This window comes from Acomys russatus, chromosome 14 (genome assembly GCF_903995435.1).
Source record: "Acomys russatus chromosome 14, mAcoRus1.1, whole genome shotgun sequence".
NCBI lineage: Eukaryota > Metazoa > Chordata > Mammalia > Rodentia > Muridae > Acomys > Acomys russatus.
Genome location: NC_067150.1, coordinates 61,829,783 through 61,852,495, shown reverse-complemented (window position 1 = coordinate 61,852,495; position 22,713 = coordinate 61,829,783). Strand labels below are relative to the sequence as shown.

Sequence of the window (22,713 nt, the reverse complement as noted above, 5' to 3'; positions counted from 1 at the left end):
TGTGGACCAGCAAAACAATGCATACCTTTCTAACCAGCAGAGACCCAAGTATAACATTCTGTGATGTAACAGGTATTTGTATGAAGGAAGACCTGTCTTGTTCAACGTTTATATCCGCAGAGCCTGGACAACTTTGAAGAGAGGAGGGTCCGGAAAGAAAAACTTTCCAAGACAGGTCAGAAGATCTGTATCCACTCGTGCCCCCCCCAAAAAAAAAAAAAATTGCAGGCAACTCTGTCCATCCCCTTTACAGATGTCAAAGCCTTTAAAAGTCACTTTTTTCGGGAGCAGGCGCTTCTCACTCTGTGTAAAGCGGAGCCAAGTGAACAGAACCGCAGAGAACTTGGCTTACTTCAAACGCAAACTAATTTATTATTATTGGCCCAAATTTACCCTCTCTCCTGGGGCATAGGCCAATATCCGCAACCGCACTGAAGCCTCCGGCAGCGCAAACCAGTAGCTTGGTGGGGAGCACAGCGCTTCTCAGCCAAAACCAAGGGCGAGTTGCCCCCATGCAGCGCGGTCTTCCAAAAGCCTCCCACAGACCTCCGCCTTTAAGATCTGCATTTCCTAAGAAATGTTTCCAATTTTCAACACTGAAAGCTCTAAAGAAACAGCTCTCGGAGCCCTTCAGGGAATGGCTCTCTTCCATTGCTACTGCCACTTTCGGGGTCCACCAGGCGCAAGCCCAAAAGCTGGACAGCACTCGCTTCATGCCTAGGCGACTGCCTTTAAAGTAACCGCGGCGCAGCGGGAGTGCCCGGGAGTTCAACTTCCGGCCGCACGCGAAGGCTATTTTCTTACTGGCTCTGCGGCTGCCGGAGCCCCGCCCCTGACCACGCCCTGACCACGCCCTCGGCCCTACCCAGGCTAAAGGGCGCGAGAGGGGCGTGGCTTCGGGGGAGACGCGCTCTCCGCGTTGGTCCCGGCGCCCCCCCACCCCCGAGCGCAGTGAAGCGGAGGCGCGAGCTCGAGAGGGCGAGCGCGCGCGCGCTCCCGCCGCCCTCCCCGGTGACGTGCCTGGCGGAGGCCGCGCTAGGGCGCTGGAGCTGCCACCGAGCGGCTGTCATGGCGTCGGAGGCGCTGGCTGAGGAGAGCGGGCCGCGGCGTCTATAGGACCCAGGGGCGGGCGGCCGGGGGATGGAGAGCGGCCCTGACAGCCCGCAGCCTCTGGAGCTCGGGGGTGCGGCGGGGCGAGAGCCGCCGGCGGAAGGGCGACGGCACGGCGGGCGCGAGGCTGAGGCTGGTCCCGCGGGATGCGCGGCGGAGAGCGGCGGGCAGGGGGCGGCGGCCGCGCGGAGCAGCCTCGGGGACCCGGCGTCCCCCGCACCGCACGGCTGCGACGCGGGCTTGGACTTGAAGGACAGCGCGTCGCCGAGCCCCGCCGCCTCGGAGGAGGCGCCTCCGAGAGGGCAGCACAAGGTGACCGCCTCCCCGGAGCCGGCGGAGGCCGCGGCGGGCGGAGTGTCGGGGCCGGTGGGAGACGCGCCGGGCACCTGCAGGGTGGAGCAGGCGGCCGAGGAGCCCAGCAGCGCCGGCGCCCCGAGCAGCAGCTGCAGCGAGCCGAGCCCCGCTGGGGACTCGCCCAGCTTGGACTCCCTAGAGTCTTTCTCCAACCTGCATTCTTTCCCCAGTAGCTCCGAGTTCAATAGTGAGGAGGGAGCGGAGGCCAGGGTCCCCGAGGACGTGGAGGAGGGCGCGGCCGGGCCGCCGAGGGCTGCCCCTCTGTGCAAAGAGGAGGAGGGAGACGAGGACCCGGCTCAGGTGCTGGCGGCCTCCAAAGAACGCTTCCCGGGACAGTCAGTGTATCACATCAAATGGATCCAGTGGAAAGAGGAGAACACGCCTATCATCACCCAGAATGAGAACGGGCCCTGCCCTTTGCTGGCCATCCTCAATGTTTTGCTTCTGGCCTGGAAGGTACAGATCTGCAGCTTGCTTCTACTTCCTACAGCTTGTGGGGAGGGACAAAATGGGGTGAGGGAACTGCTGTTTGTCAGCTGATGGCTTCCTTGTTTCTTCATTTCATCAGACTCCTCCTTTTTCTGAGACAAGGTTTCTCTGTGTGGCTGAGGCTGGCCTCGAACTCGTGGCCTTCATGCTTCACCCTCCAGAGTGCTAGGTTTACAGGCATGCACCACTACCTACATCAACCCCTCCCTACAGGAAATTAACCCCAAGACTTCTTTACTGAAAGATTACTTGCGTATGTATGTGTCAGGAAGAATTGCCCCTAACCTTAGGTCCCCCTTTGTGCTAAAAGTTCATCATTCAGCTAAAGGTTATAACTGAGATGGTGTACTTATAAACAAATTGGATCTAGGGCAGCCTACGCCTACACCTTCTGATTATTTTTAGCAATATTTGCCTATATTGCTCCTTCTTGCTGACCTTATCACATATGCAAAACAGTGGAAATTGGAAAAAGTGATCTCAGAGTTCCTACCAATCTGATATCATGGAGTAAATTTTAATGATTATATCTGCACTGTTTTCTAGAGCGTGCCGCCTGCCCCACTTGTGTGCGGATACATGAGGGAACGGTGATAGGGAAGACATAGCCCCTTTAGAGAAATTCCATTTAAGGAAACGCATTGGTTTGAGCCCACTTATCTTAAATTATTTGTTTTCAAAGACCATATTTTCATCTTGTGTATGATTGTTTTGTTTTGTTTTACTTTTCTTGTTTCTTTGACTCTAAAGGTTTGCCTCTTTTACTAGTTACTGTACATTGGAATGTGTATTCAGGAAGCTAAAACTATTAACAGCTTAAATAAGGGATAATAAATGTAAGTACTGGACCCCAGAAAGGGAAGGGCAGGTGTTATTGAGGACCCAGAATAAATTGTCATGTTTAAGCTTGCAGTTTCTGGGTGCTGAGAGGATGCCTCTCGCCACCTGCTCTCAGATTGGTAATGCCATCTATAGTAAAAATGTTCCCTGGAGGAGGAACAGCTTGACTTGGGCTAACCAGTGTATGAAGACCTGAGATGGATGCTGAGAGAGGGATCCGAAACACCAAACCTTGCAGCTCTGAGTTGGGCATCAGTGGCTCTTGATGGCCTCCAGCCCTCTGGATTAGTCTGTGACTGAGCATGCATGCTAACGAATTTGAAGATTACTTTGATTAACCTCTGCATACAGCGCCCTACAGCTTCTGGATCCCAGAGTTGCAAACTTTTCCGCATTCTTTCCACAAACCAGTCCACAGGGGCCCAAGAGCTGCATGGTCAGGTTTGTCGTAGCAAAGGCACCGTTCCCGAGCACCAGTTTTCTGGCACACTTTTCTCATTGCTACATCTAACTGCCCGGCAAAGGCAGCGTAAAGTCCGGGTTCTTTCCGCTCACAGCTGTGAGGGGACAGGCCATCGAGTCAGGGACGACAGGGCAGCTGGAAGCTACTGGTCACAGTGCGTTCACGGTCAGGAAGCAGAGAGATGACGGCTCAGTTTGATTTCTCCTTTGTGTTTAGTCCAAGCCCGCAGCCCGTGTGGACCAGTGCCACCCACACTCCACGGCGGGAGGGAGGAGCAGTTGCCACTGCCGGTTACTCTGAAGATAGATGAGCCTTGAATTGACTCTGAAAGGCAGATTCAAACGTATGGCCACATTTTTGGGTTCTGGCTCCATGGAAGACACTAAAAATGCAAAGCAGTACAGTACAAAGGCCAGCAGCCCTCTAGCAGCTCAGTGTATGGTAGAAGAGAGGCAAAAATAAAGAGTACCGGAGGAGCAACATGAGCAGCCCTAATGTGCTGAGGAGGCAGAAAAGGAAAGTGTATAGGGTGGGGGGGGGGTGGGGGCTCGGCAGTTGGGAGTGGGATCTCAGGGGAAGGCTTCAGAAATGAGACGCGCTGAGTCAGGTGTCTGAAGACTGAATGAGATAAGGCCTCTGAGGAAAAGGGTCCATTTGAAGAAAGATCAAAGATCATTTGCTGTTTGATCACCTCCAAGTTTGATTGAAATACCATAGAGGAGGAGAAAGGGTCATAGCACGAAGTAAATGTGATGGGCTTGGTTAGTCTGCGAATGAATTTGCATGCCAATGAGTTTAAAGACTGTTTTGAAAGTCTGTGGGTCTCAGACCTTTTTCCACCTGTAGACTATTTGTACCAACAGCAACAGAAAAACGAGTCATCATTACTGATTGATAGGATGATGAGTGGGATAAGCCAAGTAGTGTTCTCAAGGTGACCCAGGGCTCTGGAGGCCAAAACTGTTTTCCTAATAATACAGAAATGTTATTTGCTTTTTGGGCATCAGTAGAGATTTCCAGACTCTTTGATAGATGGGTGATGATTGAGGTTAATGGGGAGAACAAAAGAGCGTCCACTATACACAAATATTTGCCAGGTTATAATGTCTGAGATCTCTCTCCCCCCCCCCCACTCTCCCTCCCTCTCTCCCTCCCTCCCTCCCTCTCCCTCCCTCTCTCTCTCCCTCCCTCCCTCTCCCCCCCTCTCTCCCTCCCTCTCTCTCCCTCTCTCTCTCCCTTCCTCCCTCTCTCTCCCTCCCTCTCTCTCTCTCTCTCTCTATCACTCTCAGCGTTTCTTGTTTTTGGTTTTTTGGAGACAAAGTCTCTCAGTTGAACTCGTTCTTTCAGTTAGACTGGCTGGCCAGTGAGCCTTGGATTTGCCTGTTCTACTTCTCCACCCCTCGGGGCTGAGGTTACAGAAGTGTGGCACTGCAACCCAGTTTGTACATGGGTGCTGAAGACCTAAGCTCGGGTGCACTGTTTACACTGAGTCATCGTCCCGGCCCCAAGTTTCTTTTCCCAGTTAGCATATATTGTACAAAATATTGGGTTTTGATATGACATTTTCATACATGTATACAATATATTTTGGTCATATTCATCATTTCACATGATATAAATTATATAGAAAAGAATGGATTTGTTATAAAATTTGGTGTTTTGTTTTGGTTTTGGGCTTAAGCTTACCGTGTGGTCGGAGTATGAACTTCTCATTCTCCTGCCTCAACTTCCCAAGTACTGGGATTACAAGCCTGTGCCGCCACTCCCAGGTTATTTGCTTCTGGGGTTAACCAGGGCTTCGTGCATGCGAGGCAGGCACCTGTTAACTGAGCCAGATCTCCAGCGCTCGTAACAGCATCTTTTTTTTTTTTTTTTTTTTTTTTTTTCAGACAGGGTATCTCTGTGTAGCCTTGGCTGTCCTGGACTTGCTTTGTAGACCAGGCTGGCCTCGCAGCGATCCACCTGCCTCTGCCTCCTGAGTGCTGCAATTAAAGTCATGCGCCACCTCGCCCAGCAGAGCAGCATTTTCAAGCACATTTGTTCTGTGCTTTGGTCTTCCCCTGACTCCAAGGGCTGGTGTCTTCTTCTCTTTAGTGTATGTGTATCTGCACACTGCAGGCCTTTCTGGTGCCCAGGAAGCCAGGAAGGGGGCGCCAGACGTCCTGGAACTGGCGTTACAGATGGTTGTGAGACACCGTATGAGTGCTTGGTATTGAGTCTGGGTCCGCTGAGCCATCTCTCTAGACCTGAGGATTAGTTTCTGAGTTTACAAAGAGTATAAATGGGCAAGAAAAAGGCTGAGTAACATGGTGACAAAGGGGGAAAAATCAGTAGCAAGAAACTTAAAATTCAAATGGGCATTTCCTGCTTTATCGTCTTTAAGTTCTGTGTCTGCGAGCGTCTTTCCAGCGGTGAGTGCTTACTGTGGCCCTCCTTCTTTTTTTATGACATTTCCTCTCCCATGTGTTTTTCACAAATGTCTCGTGTTAATTTCTGCCCCATCCTACCCCAAACCTGTAGAAGAACTATAGTGACTATTTTTATTTTCGTGCTGTCTTTTCCTAAAGTAAGCACAAAACTCCTTTGAGGTTTTCCAACTGTGTTTATTGCTTATAAAAAAGGAAAAACAGATGGTGAGCCAAAGGTTTTATCTTAGCCTCTGCCTACTCTGTTGTAAATATAAATCTTCTAAGAAGAAATTAAAAACTCTCACACAGTGGTGGGAGCTCATTTACATAAAAGGTTTGAGGAACCGCTCCAGGGCTTCCTTTGCCAGTTTCTCCCGAGAACTACAAGTGCTGCGTGTCTCTGGACTTGTGAGTAAAGCGATGAGAGCGGTGCGCTCCTGCATGGGTAGATGCCTGGTGTCAGCGATGGGTGTGTTCGTCTCCTCTGCTCTGGTAGGGTTCTGTCAGGAAAAAAGCCTTCCTTTCTCCTTTCCAATCATGCCTGTGGAGGTCCAAGTAAGGCACAGTTGATTTTTGAATACATGTGGTACCAACAAATAGGCCTTTGAATATAGCAACTTTTTGTTTCTAGTTTTGTTTGCTTGTTTTGAAATGAGGAGTTGCTGTTTAGCCACTGCATTTGGACTCTCAATTCTCCGGATTCAGCCTCTTGAGTGCTGAAATTACAGGTGTGCAGCAATTTTATATTGCTCCCCCATTATTCTCCACTTTAAAAAAAAAATATACTTCCGGGTATCTTTTGTGGTTTTGGTGGGAATGCTGGGATTTTGGTTTGTTGTTGTGGTGGGTTTTTTTTTTTTTTTTTTTTTGGTTGGTTTGGTTTTGGTTTTTCGAGACAGGGTTTCTCTGTGTAACAACAGCTCTAGCTGTGTCCTGGAACTTGCTCTGTAGACCAGGCTGGCCTTGAACTCAGAGATCCACCTGCCTCTACCTCCCAAGTGCGGGGATTGAAGGTGTATGTCACCACCGCCAGCAGGGATGCTGTTTTTTATGTATGTATGCATGTGCACCACAATATATACATGGTGCTGGTTGAGGCCAGAAGATGACATCAGAGTCCTTGAGACTGGAGTTACGTATGGTTGTGAGCCTAGATGTCGGTGCTAGGAATGGAACTCAGGTAAGTGCTTTTAACCTCTGAGCCACCCTTCAGCCACTTACTCTCTCTCCACTTTAAAATATATTTTTTTTATTTTATATGTATGATTGTTTTGTCTGTATGTCTGTCAGTGTACCGTGTGTGTGCTAGCACCTTTGAAGTCCAAAAGGCATCAGACCCTCTGGGACTAGAGTTATAGACAGTTGTAAACTGCCATGTGGGTGCTGGAAACTGAACTTGAGTCCTATGAAGGGTCCGCCAGTGATCTGGAGCCACTGAACTCACATTCCAGTCCCTTAGTCTCCACTTTTAATTGGTTTAATGGCGGGTTTTCCCCCCTTTGGTTTGGTTTTGTGACACACCTCAAATTCACTATGTACCTAAGTTTGGCCCTGGTCCTTCCCTATCCGACACGTGAGCGTGGGATCCCAGGTGTGGACCATTACACGCTGCTCGTTTTCCATGTTTTCTATTACGTTAGGGACCTCATGACATAATAAATGGAAAAACATTACTTACCTTATGGTAAGTTTGATGCCAGCTTGTGCTTTGTTGAGAGAGCCTGCCTGAAAAGACTAAATCAAACAAAACAAAAACCAGTGTTGGGTAGCCATTTTGGAGCCCAAAATGAGTGGCTTTGGCCTGAGAACACAGATGTAGGTTACCCTAATCCCACGTTCTGTTGCAGAAACAGTTTCATGAAATTGTCAGAGTAACAGAACAAAGAGTATTTCAAATGCATTAGTGGGAACATCAGATAGGCTAGTTACAGAAAAGCAAGGGGGTGAGGAGGTTGGAGGAGCCTCTGCCATGTGTCTCAGATGCTGTCTGCTGACTCTCTTAGGTTTTAGGTTAGTGGAAGCTAGTGGTCTGCTACATTAATAAATTCCAAAGACGTTAAGTCAGACAGAAAAGTGAGTTATTATGAGGACTAAAGATAGTCCAAGGTAAATTATAATTAGACTCTGGACCTGCAGCATCCCATCCTTTCCATAATCACTGACGTTCTCTCAGTTAATCAGACTTTGTACAATATTTAACATAGGTGCAGCCTCTTTGGGGGAACTAAATTTAGTATGCTAAGCGAGCATTCTACCTCTGACCTATACACTCCATTTTCAGGTGTTTTACAGCAGGCTGCCTGTACCCCAGCACAATATGGATGTGCCCTAAAGTAGAATCATTAACTTACCTTAAACATTCTGAAATTGTATGTGTATATGTGAACTTGGTGGATGACAGTGTCATGTCATAATGTGGCAGGTTGGGCACATCTGATTGTGACAGACTTTTTTTTTTTTCTTCTTCTCTTTTCTTTTTTTGTTTTTCAAGACAGCCCTGGCTGACCTAGACTAACTTTGTAGACCAGGCTGGCCTTGAACTCACAGCAATCCACCTGCCTCTGCCTCCCAGAGTGCTGGGATTACAGGCATGCACCACCACTGTCATTATTACTTCTAATATCTCTACCTTTAAAAAGCTATTGGGCCCGGCGTGGTGGTGCACGCCTTTAATCCCAGCACTTGGGAGGCAGAGGCAGGCGGATCACTGGGAGTTTGAGGCCAGCCTGGTCTACAAAGCGAGTCCAGGACAGCCAAGGCTACACAGAGAGACCCTGTCTCAAATAAATAAATAAATAAATAAATAAATAAATAAATAAATAAATAAATAAAATTAAATAAAAAGCTATTGGAACTGGGCATCCCAGCCGGTGAGAAGCTGAGGCAAAAGGACCCCCAGGAGTGATGTGTAACCATCAGGATCCTAGCATCCTCTAACAAGCCAGGTGTGGTCTTGGAAACACCTGTAATCCCTGCACTGTGGAGGGAAGACCATTGGGGCTTACTGATGCCAGCCTAGCTAAAACACATACAAGATCCAGGTTCAGGGAGAGACCCTTCCTCAAAGGAGTAAAAAGAAAAGTGACGGAGAAAGGGGGACACTTGATGCCCTCCTGCCCTCTGTTCATGTACATGGGCACAGACACACACACACACACACACACACACACACACACACACGAAAATTTGTTAGGACTTAATTAATTATATGTTTCTTCAGCACTTATTGATGTAATTAAGAATTTAATAATTACCAGCCAGGTTCTGAAGCAAAAGCAGTCAGATCTCTGAGTTGGTGGCCAGCCTGGTCTACAGATGGAGGTCTTGCATAGCCTGGGCTACACAGAGAAACCCTGTCTTGGAAAAAAGAAGAATTTAACAATTATGTATAGTTTTTCAAATATCGTGTGTGTGTGTGTGTGTGTGTGTGTGTGTGTGTGTGTGTTGGTGTTGTTTCTTGAGACAAGGTCTAACCATATAGCTTTTGCTGATTTGGAGCTCACTATGTAAAACAGTCTGACCTCAAACACCAAGTGATCTTCTTAGACATTTTACATTCCTGTTTAAGATTTCACTAATAGCCAGGCGTGGTGGTGCACGCCTTCAATCCCAGCACTCAGGAGGCAGAGGCAGAGGGATTGCCGTGAGTCCGAGGCCAGCCTGCTCTACAAAGTGAGTGCAGGACAGCCAAGGCTACACAGAGAAACCCTGTCTCAAAAACAAAACAAAACAAAAAAGATGTCACTAGTATTTTAGACCCATGATTTTGTTGTTTTATTTTGGCCTCTCTTGAAGCCACTTCTAATATCAATATAGAGGCCGTCATTCCCATTTTATATTCTTAGAACATGGCATCAGGCTCCCCTTGGAAAATTCAAGACTATGTTCTGAAGTCAGGTAGACTTCCAGGATTATAGAATGTATATGGTAAATTCATGTACTCTTCAGTGTCTCTGTCTCGTTCTAATCCTCTGGTCTTGGTGGTTGAGCTAAGGACCTTGTGCGTGGTGAGTGCAACTCTACCACCGAGCTGCCGCTTCAGGCTCTTGGGCTTCTTAATTTTACAGCATTGTAGAAAATAAAAGAAAGGTTTCTTCTATGTTCTTTTACATTTATTTATGTATTTGGAGGGTACCCCACAGTCCATGTGTGGAGGTCAGAGGACAAACTGCTTTTCCCTCCATTCTGTGGGCTCAGGGGATGGAATGCAGACTGTCAGGTCCCTGGGTGCAGTTGGCAGTTCCTCTACCTGCTGAAACATCTCTGGGCCCCTTGAGAAAGGATAGATTATTTGTTCATGAACTTTTCTGGTGAATTTGTCATAGCGAATCTTTCTTAAATAAAAGACTACATAATTCTTTTACAAGGAAAACATCATTTGAGGTGGCAAGAAAGCTCACTAGATAAAAGTGCTCGCCACCAAGCCTGACAACCTGAATCCAACTCCTAGGGTCCAAACGGTGGCAGGAGAGAGCGGACGCTGGCAAGTTGTCTTCTGACTGCCACCAGTGTGCCGTGGCACTGCATGCCCATACAGTCCAAGCACAAATAAACAAATGTGAAAAAGTGTAAAAGCAATAAAAATGATGGGCAGGGTGGCATATACGTTTGATCTCAGCATGCAGGAAGCAAAGGCATGTGGATCTCTGTGAGTTTAAGGCCAGTCTGGCCTACAAAGAGGGCTCCAGGTAAGGCTGTATAGTAAGGTCCTGTCTCAGTAATAATCATAATAACAACATTAATAACAAATTATTGTTGTTGTTGTTTAAAACACTGATAGCCATGAAAGGCACTTTCAGATTGCTGTGAGATTGAAAGTTTCATCTTTAGAATACAAATATAGCTAAAATATCAGCACTTCAAAATTTACACTGAAATACCTTGATAAATACCGTATCAGAGTAGTTAGAATAGTCTAAAGCAAAAATTAGTAAGTTTTATTGTAAAGAACTAGTTAGTGGGGCTAGAGAAATAGCTCAAGGGTTAAGAGCACTGGCTCTTCTTCCAGAGCACCTGGTTCAATTCCCAGCACCCACATGGCAGCTCACAACCATCTGAAATTCCAGTTCCAGTAAGTCTGATGCTCTCTTCTGGCCTCCTCTGGCTTCTATGAGCACCAGGCATACATGCACAGACATACATGCAAGCAAAACACCCATACACATAAAATAAAACAATAAAATATTTTAAACTAGTTATTAATCATTTTAAGCCTTATGTTTTCTGAGTCTTCGTTAGAGAAATTAAACTATGCCACTGTAGTACAAGAAAAAAAGTTATGTTGAATATATTGAAATGTAGCCAAGGAATACATAAACAAATGAGTAAAAAAAAAAAAAAAAAACCAACCGTTTCTTTGAAAGACAGTGAACTATAATTTTCCAGTGAACTTCAGTTTTAAATTAAATGTAGGAAGTGGGCTATAGAGCTGGCTCAGCAGTTCAGAGCACATAAAACTCTTAGAGAGGACCTCTGTTTGACTCCCCACACCCAAGCCAGGGCTCACAACGCAGCTCCATGGGCTCTAGCACCCTTTCCTGGTGTCTTTATATGTGCACATGTGGCCACACTCATACAGACACATGTGTGTGAAGTAAATAAATCTTTTAAATTTTTTACTTTAGTTTTTATTATTTATTTTAACTTTATTTATTTAGAATGGTTTGTTGAATATACTGCAATAGAGCATTGGACTAAACAGTAAATAGAATAATGTTTGCATCTCAAATTATTTTTTAGAATACATTGTTACAGAGAATAAAAATCATTTAGAATAATATGATGAGCAAACATCTCTGATGTGTTTTGGTTTTCACAGAGTGATAAATTCAGAAGACACTTGACCCTAAGCGTCAGCTGTTATACATGCTCTCAGATTCTATGTTTTGCAGTGATCATTTGGAAAGCATATTTTACCATTAATTTAAAACTTTTTTGTTGTTTTTCAAGGCAGGGCTTCTCTATGTAGCTCTGACTGTCCTGGACTCACATTGTAAACCAGGCTGGCCTAAAACTCAGAGATCCGCCTATCTCTGCCTCCCTGAGTGCTGAGATTAAATGTTTGTGCCACCATGCCTGACCTAATTAAAAACATTTTAATATGTCATTAACACCTTGGGTAGCATAAACTTAGAACAGCTCTTTTAACTGTTAGGGAAGTATTGGAGAAATTGATCATTTAAAGTTTTCTTGGTTGAATAGAAAATAATGACCAACAAATTTTTAATTATGTTTTTCTATCATTGATATGGTAGTAAATTTGGAATTTCTACCCTGAGGGATATTTTTTTTTTTTTTTTTTTTTTTGGAGGGGGAGTGTAGAGACAGGTTTCTCTGTGTGATCCTGGCTGTGAGTGAGAGTTCATGCATGTCTTAAAGTGTGTATGTATCACTGTGTGTGAGAGTCAGAGGGATCCAGTTATTAGGAATGCATGCTCTCCTCTCATCCTGACTTCCTGGGATCAAACTCAGGTCATCACGCTCACTTATTAAGCACTTTTACCTGCTAAATTATTTTGTTTACCCTTATTTGCATTTTTTGGAAAAGAGCCGTACTCTATAGTTCAGTGCCATCCTTCTACTAATACTAGGAATGTAGGCATGCGTCACATGCCTGGGCGGCTTTGTTATGTAAGCATAAATGTTAATGTGTTTATATAGTGGTTGTGTGTGTGTGTGTGTGTGTGTGTGTGCACATGCACATGTGTGTGCTTGTTTTTGACTACAGGAAACAATTCAATAATAAAAAATAGTTTCATAGAAATAATACTTTGGCTTTTTTCAGGTGAAACTCCCACCAATGATGGAAATCATAACTGCGGAGCAGCTGATGGAATACCTAGGTCAGTGCGGAAGACTGGGTGAATCTGTATCTTTTTGAAAATTAAATGAAGTTTTCAAAGCTGTTATTTTTCTGGTGCTATTATATAATCCATTTTAAAATTATAGTTCTGAATCTGCTAATTAAAAACTTGCCACTATGTGACTATTCTTGGCTGTTAATAACATTCTTCTGACCATCATTAGAACCCTGAACTATAAATAAGGAGACTGGGCAAAATCCAGAGAAGAGCACACTAATCAATTAATTCCAGTAAACTGCAGAAGGAGATATAGAAACTTTGGCATTGCATGAGGAAAACACCTTCTTAAAGCTGTGTCAGCTCGGGTTAAAGCTGAAGAAGTTGGGTTGGAGATATCGCTCAGTGGTGGAGCTGACACGCGTGACGTGCGTGACATGCGTGAGGTCCTGGGTTTAGTCAGTAGAGCTGAGAACACAAACATACAAGCCATATACACACCAAAACAAAACAGACTAGTAGGGGCTGACGGCTCAGCAGTTGTGAGCCCTGGCTGCTCTTGCAGAGGACCCTGCTCAGCTCCCAGCAGCCGTGCTGTGTCTGCAACTCCAGTTTTAGGGATCCTGCTTTGTCTTCTTGCTATCTCAGGCACCAGGTTTGTACATTGTGCACATACAGACAGACAGACAGACAGACAGACAAATACGCATATAATAAAAATGAATAAATCCTTTTTTAAAGTGTAATAATTCAGCTTGTAGACTATATCATATTGAACATGTCTAGAGAGAAGTAATTATACATTGTACTATGCCTTTTGCAATTTGGCAAACAATTTACATAGTTATGTTATGACCAAATAATATATCTTTCTAGTATTTTTTGTTTTTGTTTTTTTTTTGTTTTTTCGAGACAGGGTTTCTCTGTGTAGCCTTGGCTGTCCTGGACTCACTTTGTAGACCAGGCTGGCCTCGAACTCACAGCGATCCGCCTGCCTCTGCCTCCCGAGTGCTGGGATTAAAGGCGTGCGCCACCACGCCCAGCTCTCTTTCTAGTATTTTTAAAGATTAATTTTTTATTTAAAAAATATTGTTAGTCGGCTGGAGAGATGGCTCAGCGGTTAAGAGCACTGACTATTCTTCCAGAGGTCCTGAGTTCAATTCCCAGCAACCACATGGTGGCTCACAACCATCTGTAATGTGATCTAATGCTCTCTTCTGGCCTGTGGGTGTACATGAAGGCAGAGCACTGTATACATACATACACACATACATACATACATACATACATACATACATACATACATAAATTTGCCAGGCGGTGGTGGCACACACCTTTAATCCCAGCACTTGGGAAGCAGAGGCTGGCGGATCTCTGTGAGTTCGAGGCCAGCCTGGTCTACAAAGTGAGCCCAGGATAGCCAAGGCTACACAGGGAAACCCTGTCTCAAAAAACTGAAATATATATATATATATATATATATATATTGCTAGTCAAGGACGAGGGAGACGTTTTAGTTGGCAAAGTGCTAACTGCACATGCGTAAGGCCCTGATTTTGGATCCCCAGTGTTCCTGTAAAAGCTGCGTGTGCTGGTTTATACCTGTGCTGTATGGAGGGTGGAAGCAAGAAAATCCTTGGTGCTTCTTGGTCAGCCATTTTGGCAAGTTCGTGAGCTCCAGATTCAGTGAGAGATCTTGTCTCAAAAAGTAGGGGGTGAGGAGCGGGAGAGATGGGGTAGTGGCCAATGGCACTCTGCTGCTGCTGCAGAGGCCCTAGAGTTCAGACCCAGCACCTATGGCAAGTGCCTCATGACCATCCATAACTCCAGCTTCAAGGGGTCAAAGCCTCTGGCCTGTGCACCTGTACTCACATGCACATACCCCCTACACACACACACACACACACACACACACACACACGATTAAAAATAAGTCCTAGTCAGGTGTGGTGGCACATGCCTTTAATCCCAGCAATTGAGAGACAAAGGCGGCCAGAGCTCTGAGTTTGAGGCCAGCCTGGGCTACAGACCAAGTTCCAGGACAGCTAAGACTACACAGAGAGACCTTGTGTCACAAAATAAACAAACAAACAAATAAATAAAAGGTACTGATTGAGGAAGATACCACATATCAAAGTGTGGCCTCCCCATGTATGCACATATGCATCTGTACATTCACACAAATACATATACACAAAATATTATTGGCCACATTGGATGGATGGATGGATGGATGGACAGACAGATTTCATGTCCATTAATCCATGTTTCCTGGCTAGAGACCTCATAGGTAAATTACTCTATAAATAGTTAGATATGTACAGAAAAAGGCCAGATTAGTGGATGCCAAGGAGAGTACAAAGGGGGCAAGGAGTCACTGGATTCAGACCAGGAGTGGCCCAGTCGGCTGATGCAAAGACTGACATTTTGATGTGAATGAGCTGTGACTTCAGTGAAGACACTGAACACAGGACTGGCATCTGACTTTCGCAGAAGTGCTATCCCTGCTATAACACAGATAGCATATTATCATATTTGAATGTTTCTCTTTAAAAAACATAATTCCAGGCCCTAGAGAGATGGCTCAGTGGTTCCCCAAACTCACGTCAGTTAGCTCATAACTCCTGTAAGTCTAGCTCCAAGAGACCCAACACCTTCTCCTGGTTTCCATGGGTAACGCTCACACTAACATACATGTGTATATAAATACATTTTTTTTTTTTTTTTTTTTTTTTTTTTTTTGGTTTTTCGAGACAGGGTTTCTCTGTGTAGCCTTGGCCATCCTGGACTCACTTTGTAGACCAGGCTGGCCTCGAACTCACAGCGATCCGCCTACCTCTGCCTCCCAAGTGCTGGGATTAAAGGTGTGCGCCACCACGCCCGGCTTATAAATACAATTTTTAAATGACTCTTTTTTTTTTTTTTTTTTTTAATCTGATATAAGATGGGCATAGTGACACATGTCTTTAATCCCAGTATGCTAGAGGCCGAGGTAAGTGAGTCTCTGAGTTCAAGGCAAGACTAGTCTACAAAACAAGCTCTGGAACCGCAAAGGCTACTCAAAAAAAACCCTGTCTCAAAAAAGAAAGAAAGAAAGAAAAAAGCTTAAAGGAAGAAGTGACATCTTAAGACTCTCATGCATGACTGAAAAGCAGTCTACCAGAACAAAGGCAAGTCTTGACAGCTGTATGGGGCCAACTCTGGATCACGGGCAGAAGCATTACTATAAAACCAGGACAAACCATAGACTGTGACAATACTATGCAAGGAAAAAAAAAAAGATTCTTCATATGCAGAGTGCAGCAGGTTACAGAATGTGGCGTTTTGTGGGAGGGTGGGAGACCCACTCAGCCCCACCCCTATCCACCCGTCGGCATAAGCCTAGTGTGCTTGGCTGCTTTACCACTGGTTATTCCAAGATACAGGTGGAAGTCGTTCCTATCCAGACAACCCACAGCAGATGTAACTCTAGTTGCACGCAGTGAGGGCTAGCACCAGTCTCCCACCAGCTCTTTCTTCCACCTCATGGGTTCTTAGGCCTGTTCTCTCCAGCATGTCTCAGATTCTTGGGTGCTTTGGCCATGCTCCTAAACTCCTGGGCTCGCTGAACCCCCAGCCTTGGCGCGGCACATCCTGGCAGGACAGGCATCTGCATGGTAGCAGCATGACAGGGTTTGACATCCCTTTTACTTCTTTTCTTCCTTTATCAGCAAGTGTATTTACTGAGCAGCTACCCCATTGGGGTGTTTGGCGGCATCATCAATGGTCATCAATGTGGCTGCACAAATGATCTCCACTATGTAAATATTAGCATAGCATTTCACTAAGAAAAAGTAAATAATTAGCACATCTTGGTATGTTAACTTGTTTCTTAGCTAGTAAAACCCTCAAAAAGTGGACTTATCACAGAGAATTCTAATAGGAAGAAAGAAAAAACATAAAAAAGGGGCTGGGCATGGTGGCGCATGCCTTTAATCCCAGCAATCAGGAGGCAGAGGCAGGTGGATCTCTGTGAGTCCAAGGCCTGCCTGGTCTACAAAGCAATCTTCAGGACAGCATTGGCAGTTACATAGAGAAACCTTGTCTCAAAAAGCAAAAAACAAAAACAAAACAAAACAAAAACCCCACACACTTGGGAGGCAAAGGCAGGTGGATCACTGTGAGTTCGAGGCCAGCCTGGTCTACAAAGCAAGTCCAGGACAGCCAAGGCTACACAGAGAAACTCTGTCTCAAAAAAACTAAATAAATAAATGAATAAATAAATAAATAAAAATAAAGAAAGAAGAAAAACATGAAGAAATAGCTAGGGCTGGCAATGTGACTCAGCAGGTAAATGCTCCTAACCTCTAAGCCACCTCTCCAACCCAACTATGTGTTTTCTTTTTCAAGCTCATCTGGGATAAACTGACTTTTTTCCATATTCTGTCCTTAAGTCTAATATAAATATTGGGGTTTTGTTTCTTGATTTTTAGTTGCCTGGAACAGCTTAAAGTAGCACATTCTGATTGAGGACATTCCTTGAAATTCTCTGTGCACTGATATTTCAGAGGCTGAGAATTCTTACCATCCTTCTACTTTCCAGCTAGCCTATGTACCAGTACACTCTTTCAAAAGTGTCAGTTTCAGCCTTCATCCAACTTAAAATCTCAAGGGGCTGGAATCTAACTCAGTGGTAAGCCATTGTCTAGCAAGTGTGAGGTACTAGACTTTACTCTCCATATGAGAAAAGGTAAACAAATGTGCATAGATACATGTGCGTATATACATCTCTATAGTTTTTTTTAATAGGCAGTTACACATTCTATTGCTTAAGATTTTTCAAAATTAGGTTTTTTGAGACAGGGTTTCTCTGTGTAACACCCCTAGCTGTCCTAGACTTGATTTGTAGACCAGGCTGGCCTTGAACTAAGAGATCCACCTGCCTCTGCCTCCTGAGTGCTGGGATTAAAGGCATGTGCCACCCAGGAATTTTTTTTTATAATCTTGTTAGTTACCAGTCATAATTCCTATTAAGACAAATCTGACATATTTATCTTTTAAAATAACCCATTAAAAGCCAGGTGGTAGTGGTGCATGCCTTTAATCGCAGCATTTGGGAGGCAGAGGCAGATGGATCTCTGTTAGTTCAAGACCAGCCTGGTCTCAGTTATACAGAGATACACTGTCTCTAAAAAAAAAGAAAAAGGCAAAAACCACACTCATTGATTGTCTCAGCTGTTTCAAAATATATAGGGTCCTGATACATGCTCAGGAAGCACTCTGCCCCAGCTGCACTGCCAGCTCTCTTTTCCTTCAGAGTGTCTGCTCACCTGTCACTTCAGACCTAACGCTGTCTTCTAACCTCTGTAGAGACCCATGCTCACATGGACATACACATATATAACATTTAAATTTTAAGCAAGCACATGCACTTCTGAACCCATTTTAGACATCTCCTTCTAGAGGCTGTTCATAAGCCTGACAGACTTCAGTGTCTATTTTAAAAATCACTTTAGATTTTTGTTATACTTTATTCTTTTGACTTAGCCTCATTTCTCTATTTTCAAGAATAAGAAATATGATTTTGTACAACAAACTACTAGTTTTTAAAGAGTAACATCTTTTTTCTAATATCTATTTTTACCCATGAGAAAAATGTATCTGACTTTCAACAAATATGCTGAGTGCTGGGGAAATGTTCACGCAGTAAAGTGCCCACAACCTAAGCATGAAGACCCCAGTCTGATCCCCACAAACCCACCCACGTAATCAATCTGCACATGGTAGATCTGCCTTCTCGTTCCAGATCTGGGGAAACCAAAACAGGAAGCTCCAGCCAATGGGTACATACTGGACCCTAGTGAGGAACCTTATCTCAAAAGTCAAGGTAGACAGTTCACAGGGATCAACAGCAGAGGCTACCCTCTGGCCTACACACACCTACACACACACACACAAACACACACTCACACATACAGACATACACACACTTGCACACACTCACACACACATATACACACTTGCACGCACACGCGTGCACACACACACACACACACACACACATGAAAAAACTACACTAGATAGAGTGGTGCACAATGTAATCCTTAACCTGCAGAGGAGGTAGGTAGGAGGGTCTCAAGTTCAAGACCAGCTCAGGTGACATAATGATCACCTGTCTAAAAACTAGCAAAAAAAAGGCTGGTTTGAACTCAGAGATCCGCCTACCTCTGCCTCCCGAGTGCAGGGGTTACAGTCATGTGCCACCACTGCCCGACCAGCTGTGAGCTACTTGACATGGATGCTGCACCCTGCACTCAGGTGCTTTGGAAAAGCAGCATATGCTCTTAAACACAGAGCTGTCAGAGCCATGTGGCTGCTTGTGAACTGACTGACATGGCACTAGGAACCAAACTCAGGTCCTCTGCAAGAATACACACACATGCTCTTAGCGGCTGAGCTGTCTTTCCAGCCACATCACATATAATTTTAAAAATAAAATCACTTTTTAAAAAATGAAGGGGGAAAAATGAATACTTCTGTTTTGTGAAATGGAGTCTTGGGCAGTCCAGGCTGACCTGGAGCTGGCAGTCATCCCTTTCCAGGCTCCCTGGAGAGCTGTGGGAAAGATGAACCTTTTTATGCAGATGATTTTTTTAAGTAAATACAGACACAAAAGTGGGATAATCTAGACAAAAGTGCACATTTATTTACATATCTAAAACTGAAAGATGCTTTCTTATAAATGCAATTTTTTTTTCTTTTTAAAAGATTTGATTATAAGAGCTGTTCATTTCGTTCAATGGTAGAGCATGCCTTAGCACTCAGCAAAGCTCTGGGTTTGATCTTCAGTGCATCCATCCGCACATAAGAGCAATCAGATTCTCACGTTACAGATTCTTCCTGAACTGTACGGTTCTAGCACTGTGCACCTAGTCATCTTGTGCTAGATAATAAATCATCCCAGTGTTTAATGGCACCAAACAATTATCATTTGTCATTCCTGACCCAGCATCGTTGGGCCAGGAATCTGCGTGGCAGCCTTACCCTCAAGGTCTTAGGAGGCTGTAGACATGGTACCCATCGGCACTGCTGCTTCATGTAAATATGTAGCTATGGAGAATCAGTGGCTGTTCACACACTTAGTTGATGGCAGGACTCAGTTTCTCTTAGTTGTGGTACTAAAGCCCTAGTTACCTGACGAATGTTGGCCCTCGGAGCCTCTCCATCGGAGCGTCTCACATGGAAGCTGGCTATCTTCAGGCGAGCTGCAGAGTACAACAGGCAAACCTACGGTATTTTGCATTTTAATATAGAAGTGACACCTCATTACTCTGTCATCTTTTATTCATTAGAGGTAAATTAGCCAGGTGTGGTATAACCCACCTATAATCCCAGCATTGGAGAGACTGAAGCAGGAGAATTATGATTTCAAGCCTAGCCTGAGCCACAAATATGACTCTGTCTCAAGAACACAAGGGAAAAAAACTCAAGATAATGAGTCAGTAAATTCATTATATATATGTCTTCCACATAGAATATATACATTTGGTTTTTCAAGACAGGGTTTGTCTGTGTAACAGCACTGGCTGTCCTGGACTCACTTTTGTAGACCCAGCTGGCCTCAAACTCACAGCGATCTGCCTGTCTCGGTCTCCCAAGTGCCGTGGTTAAAGGTGTGCACCACCATGCCCGGCTTCAAGCTCATCTTTTAATAGTGTCTCAAAAAATGTTCCACACCCCAGACCAACTAACGTGACAGCTAGGAAAGCAAACACAGTCTTTCATCGAAATAAATGTGGAACACAAATAAAATACAGGATTCAAGCAAATCACTCACATTTCCATTATCTGAATAAATATCATATGGAAATTACTCACAACTTAGTTTTCAGTTAAATGTTGCAACAAAAATCTCAACCAGGTTTCATGGTACATATATGGCCCAGCATTCAGAATATCATAATTTTGAGGCTCCCTAGACTAGATAGAAGTATTTCAAAGATGAAACTATTAATTATGTGAGGCCCTGAGTTCATTCCTCAGTACAAACAAAATGATGTACATAATTTTAAATTTTCATATGCTATTCCATAAAGCAATTACTTAATACCTTTGAAGTTCTTGTGTATAAGTAAAATCATTGCTGGTACAACTTCACCACCTTAAAATAAGAAAATGGTGTCTCTTGGGGAGGCCTGGTGGCTCTCAGAGAAAGAATAGGAAGGCTACCAAGATGAGACTTGATAGGCTGTGACCCTATGGTGGGGGAGGAGGTCCCCTACTGTCACAGACCTAGGGGAGGGTAATAGTGTGAAAGAGGGAGGGAGGGAGGAGCAGGAGGAGACAAACAAGGGGATAACAATTGAGATGTAATCTGAATAAATTAATTATTAAAACGAGGAAAAAAGGAGATTGATGTCTATAGGAATCATTTTGTTTTCAGAGTTTCAAGTTCTCAGCCTGTGGCTCCATTGTTTACATTATAACAGTAGCAAAGTTACAGTTATGAAGTAGCACTGAAATGATTTTATGGTTGTGGGGGCCACCACAACACGAGGAACTGTATTAAGGGATCACAGAACTAGAAAGACTGAGAAGCAATGGCTTAAGATAACATTTGTTGTAGTCTTTATAAGTTTATTTCAAGGTAGAAAGTAAAGGTTAAAGTAAAGCAGTTTTGTTAACTTGTTAGCTACTTTAGTAAGAAGCTAATTCCATATCTTGCTGTTTCTATCAAAATAAATCCCATTTAAAATGAAAGATTTGAACATTTAAAGGGGACACATAATGGATACAGAAAGTGTATGTGAATACAGGTGAAGATCTTCCTGAACACAGCATCCAGTCCAGAATCTACAGCAAACAAACAACATCAAACTATCATAAAGTGTGTTTAAAAACTATGGAAACACGGGGGCTGGAGAGATGGCTCAGAGGTTAAGGGCACTGCTTGCTCATCCAGAGGTCCTGAGTTCAATTCCCAGCAACCACATGACAACTCACAACCATCTATAATGTGATCTGATACCCTCTTCTGGTGTGCAGGTGTACATGCAGGCATAGCACTGTATACATAATAATAAATAAATCCTTTAAAAGAAAAAAAAAACCTATGGAAATAAATCCTTACTATGTATATTAAAGAAAAGGGCATGTACAGTTATTTATTTTACATGCAATTCATAGAGTGAGGTTGTAGCTCAGTGGTAGGGCACATGCTTAGCCTGTTCAGGGCCCTGAGTCAATATGCAAGAACTCCACAATCTTTACATAAAAACAAGGCATAAGAGGTATGCCATTGAGACAGCTCACAACTGTCTGTAACTCCTGTCCCAGAGGATTTGACACCCTCTTCTGGCCTCTGAGATACATATATGATGCACAGACATACATGCAGGCAGAATCATTCATACACAGAAATGAAAATTTAAGAAGTATGTATGTCTCTCTCTCTGTGTGTGTGTGTGTACATACAGAAAGAGACAGATCAGAAAGAGACCGCATAATAAACATGTGCTCCACATTTTAAAGGTGCCACATATACTGAAAAGTTTTATATGCACTAAAAAATGGTAGCATCTGTAGTTTGTGAGATCAGTGGAAAAGTAGTTAAATTATTTATAGCAATTGAAGTTGGTGTATTCTTTATGATCTCTATATGTCATAGAAAGATGCTCAAATATATTGTAAAATGTAAAAATAAAAGAAGAGTCTAGTTTGGACTTGGCATAGACCTCTAAATCTAGTTATTTAGGAGGATGAGGAAGAAGGGTCTCTATTTCAAGGCTAATCTGGGCCACAGAGCAAGACCGACCCAACTTGGGCAATTTCGTGAGACTTGGTCTCACAGACTGAAAGGAGAGGGGCTGGAGAGATGGCTCAGTGGTTAAGAGCACCTTCTGCTCTGACCGAGGTTTGATTTCTAGCACCCACATGGCAGTGTAAACCCTCTGTAACCACAGTACCAACAATTCCCTCCAATACGTTTTTCTCGGCACCAGGCACACATTTGCTACCCAGATGTGCATGAAGGCAAAACACAGACACTCTACAATGGATGGAGTGCTTGCCAGTCCTGAATAGGGCCCTGAGTCCAGTCCACAGTGCCACAAAAAGGAAGAAAGAGGAAAGGAAAGTTTATGAGCATTTCACTGTACATTGGAAACTATTTAAGGCAAACAGTTAACTTTGATTTTCTCTAGGTAGAACTGAGGGGCCAACTTTATAAGCAGCCTGTTGCTGTAATGTTTAAAATTTTATAATTAACGTG

At 44.2% G+C, this 22,713-nt stretch overlaps 1 protein-coding gene and 1 long non-coding RNA gene across 2 annotated transcripts in view; one reads left to right on the top strand and one right to left on the bottom strand.

Annotated features, from left to right (window-relative positions):
• The first annotated feature begins 1,003 nt into the window (after positions 1–1,003).
• Positions 1,004–22,713, top strand: part of Mindy2 (MINDY lysine 48 deubiquitinase 2) — a 52,323-nt gene continuing 30,613 nt past the window's right edge. Inside the window, exons 1-2 of the mRNA XM_051156752.1 lie at positions 1,004–1,920; positions 12,449–12,506. Coding sequence (XP_051012709.1) covers positions 1,141–1,920; positions 12,449–12,506 — 838 coding nt within the window. The 5' untranslated portion in view covers positions 1,004–1,140. The remainder of the gene's footprint in view (positions 1,921–12,448; positions 12,507–22,713) is intronic.
• Positions 6,098–9,010, bottom strand: LOC127198687 (uncharacterized). Its single transcript, XR_007831833.1, has 3 exons — positions 8,919–9,010; positions 7,343–7,398; positions 6,098–6,205 (listed from the first exon to the last, which is right to left on the bottom strand). It is a non-coding gene; the product is annotated as an uncharacterized LOC127198687 (long non-coding RNA).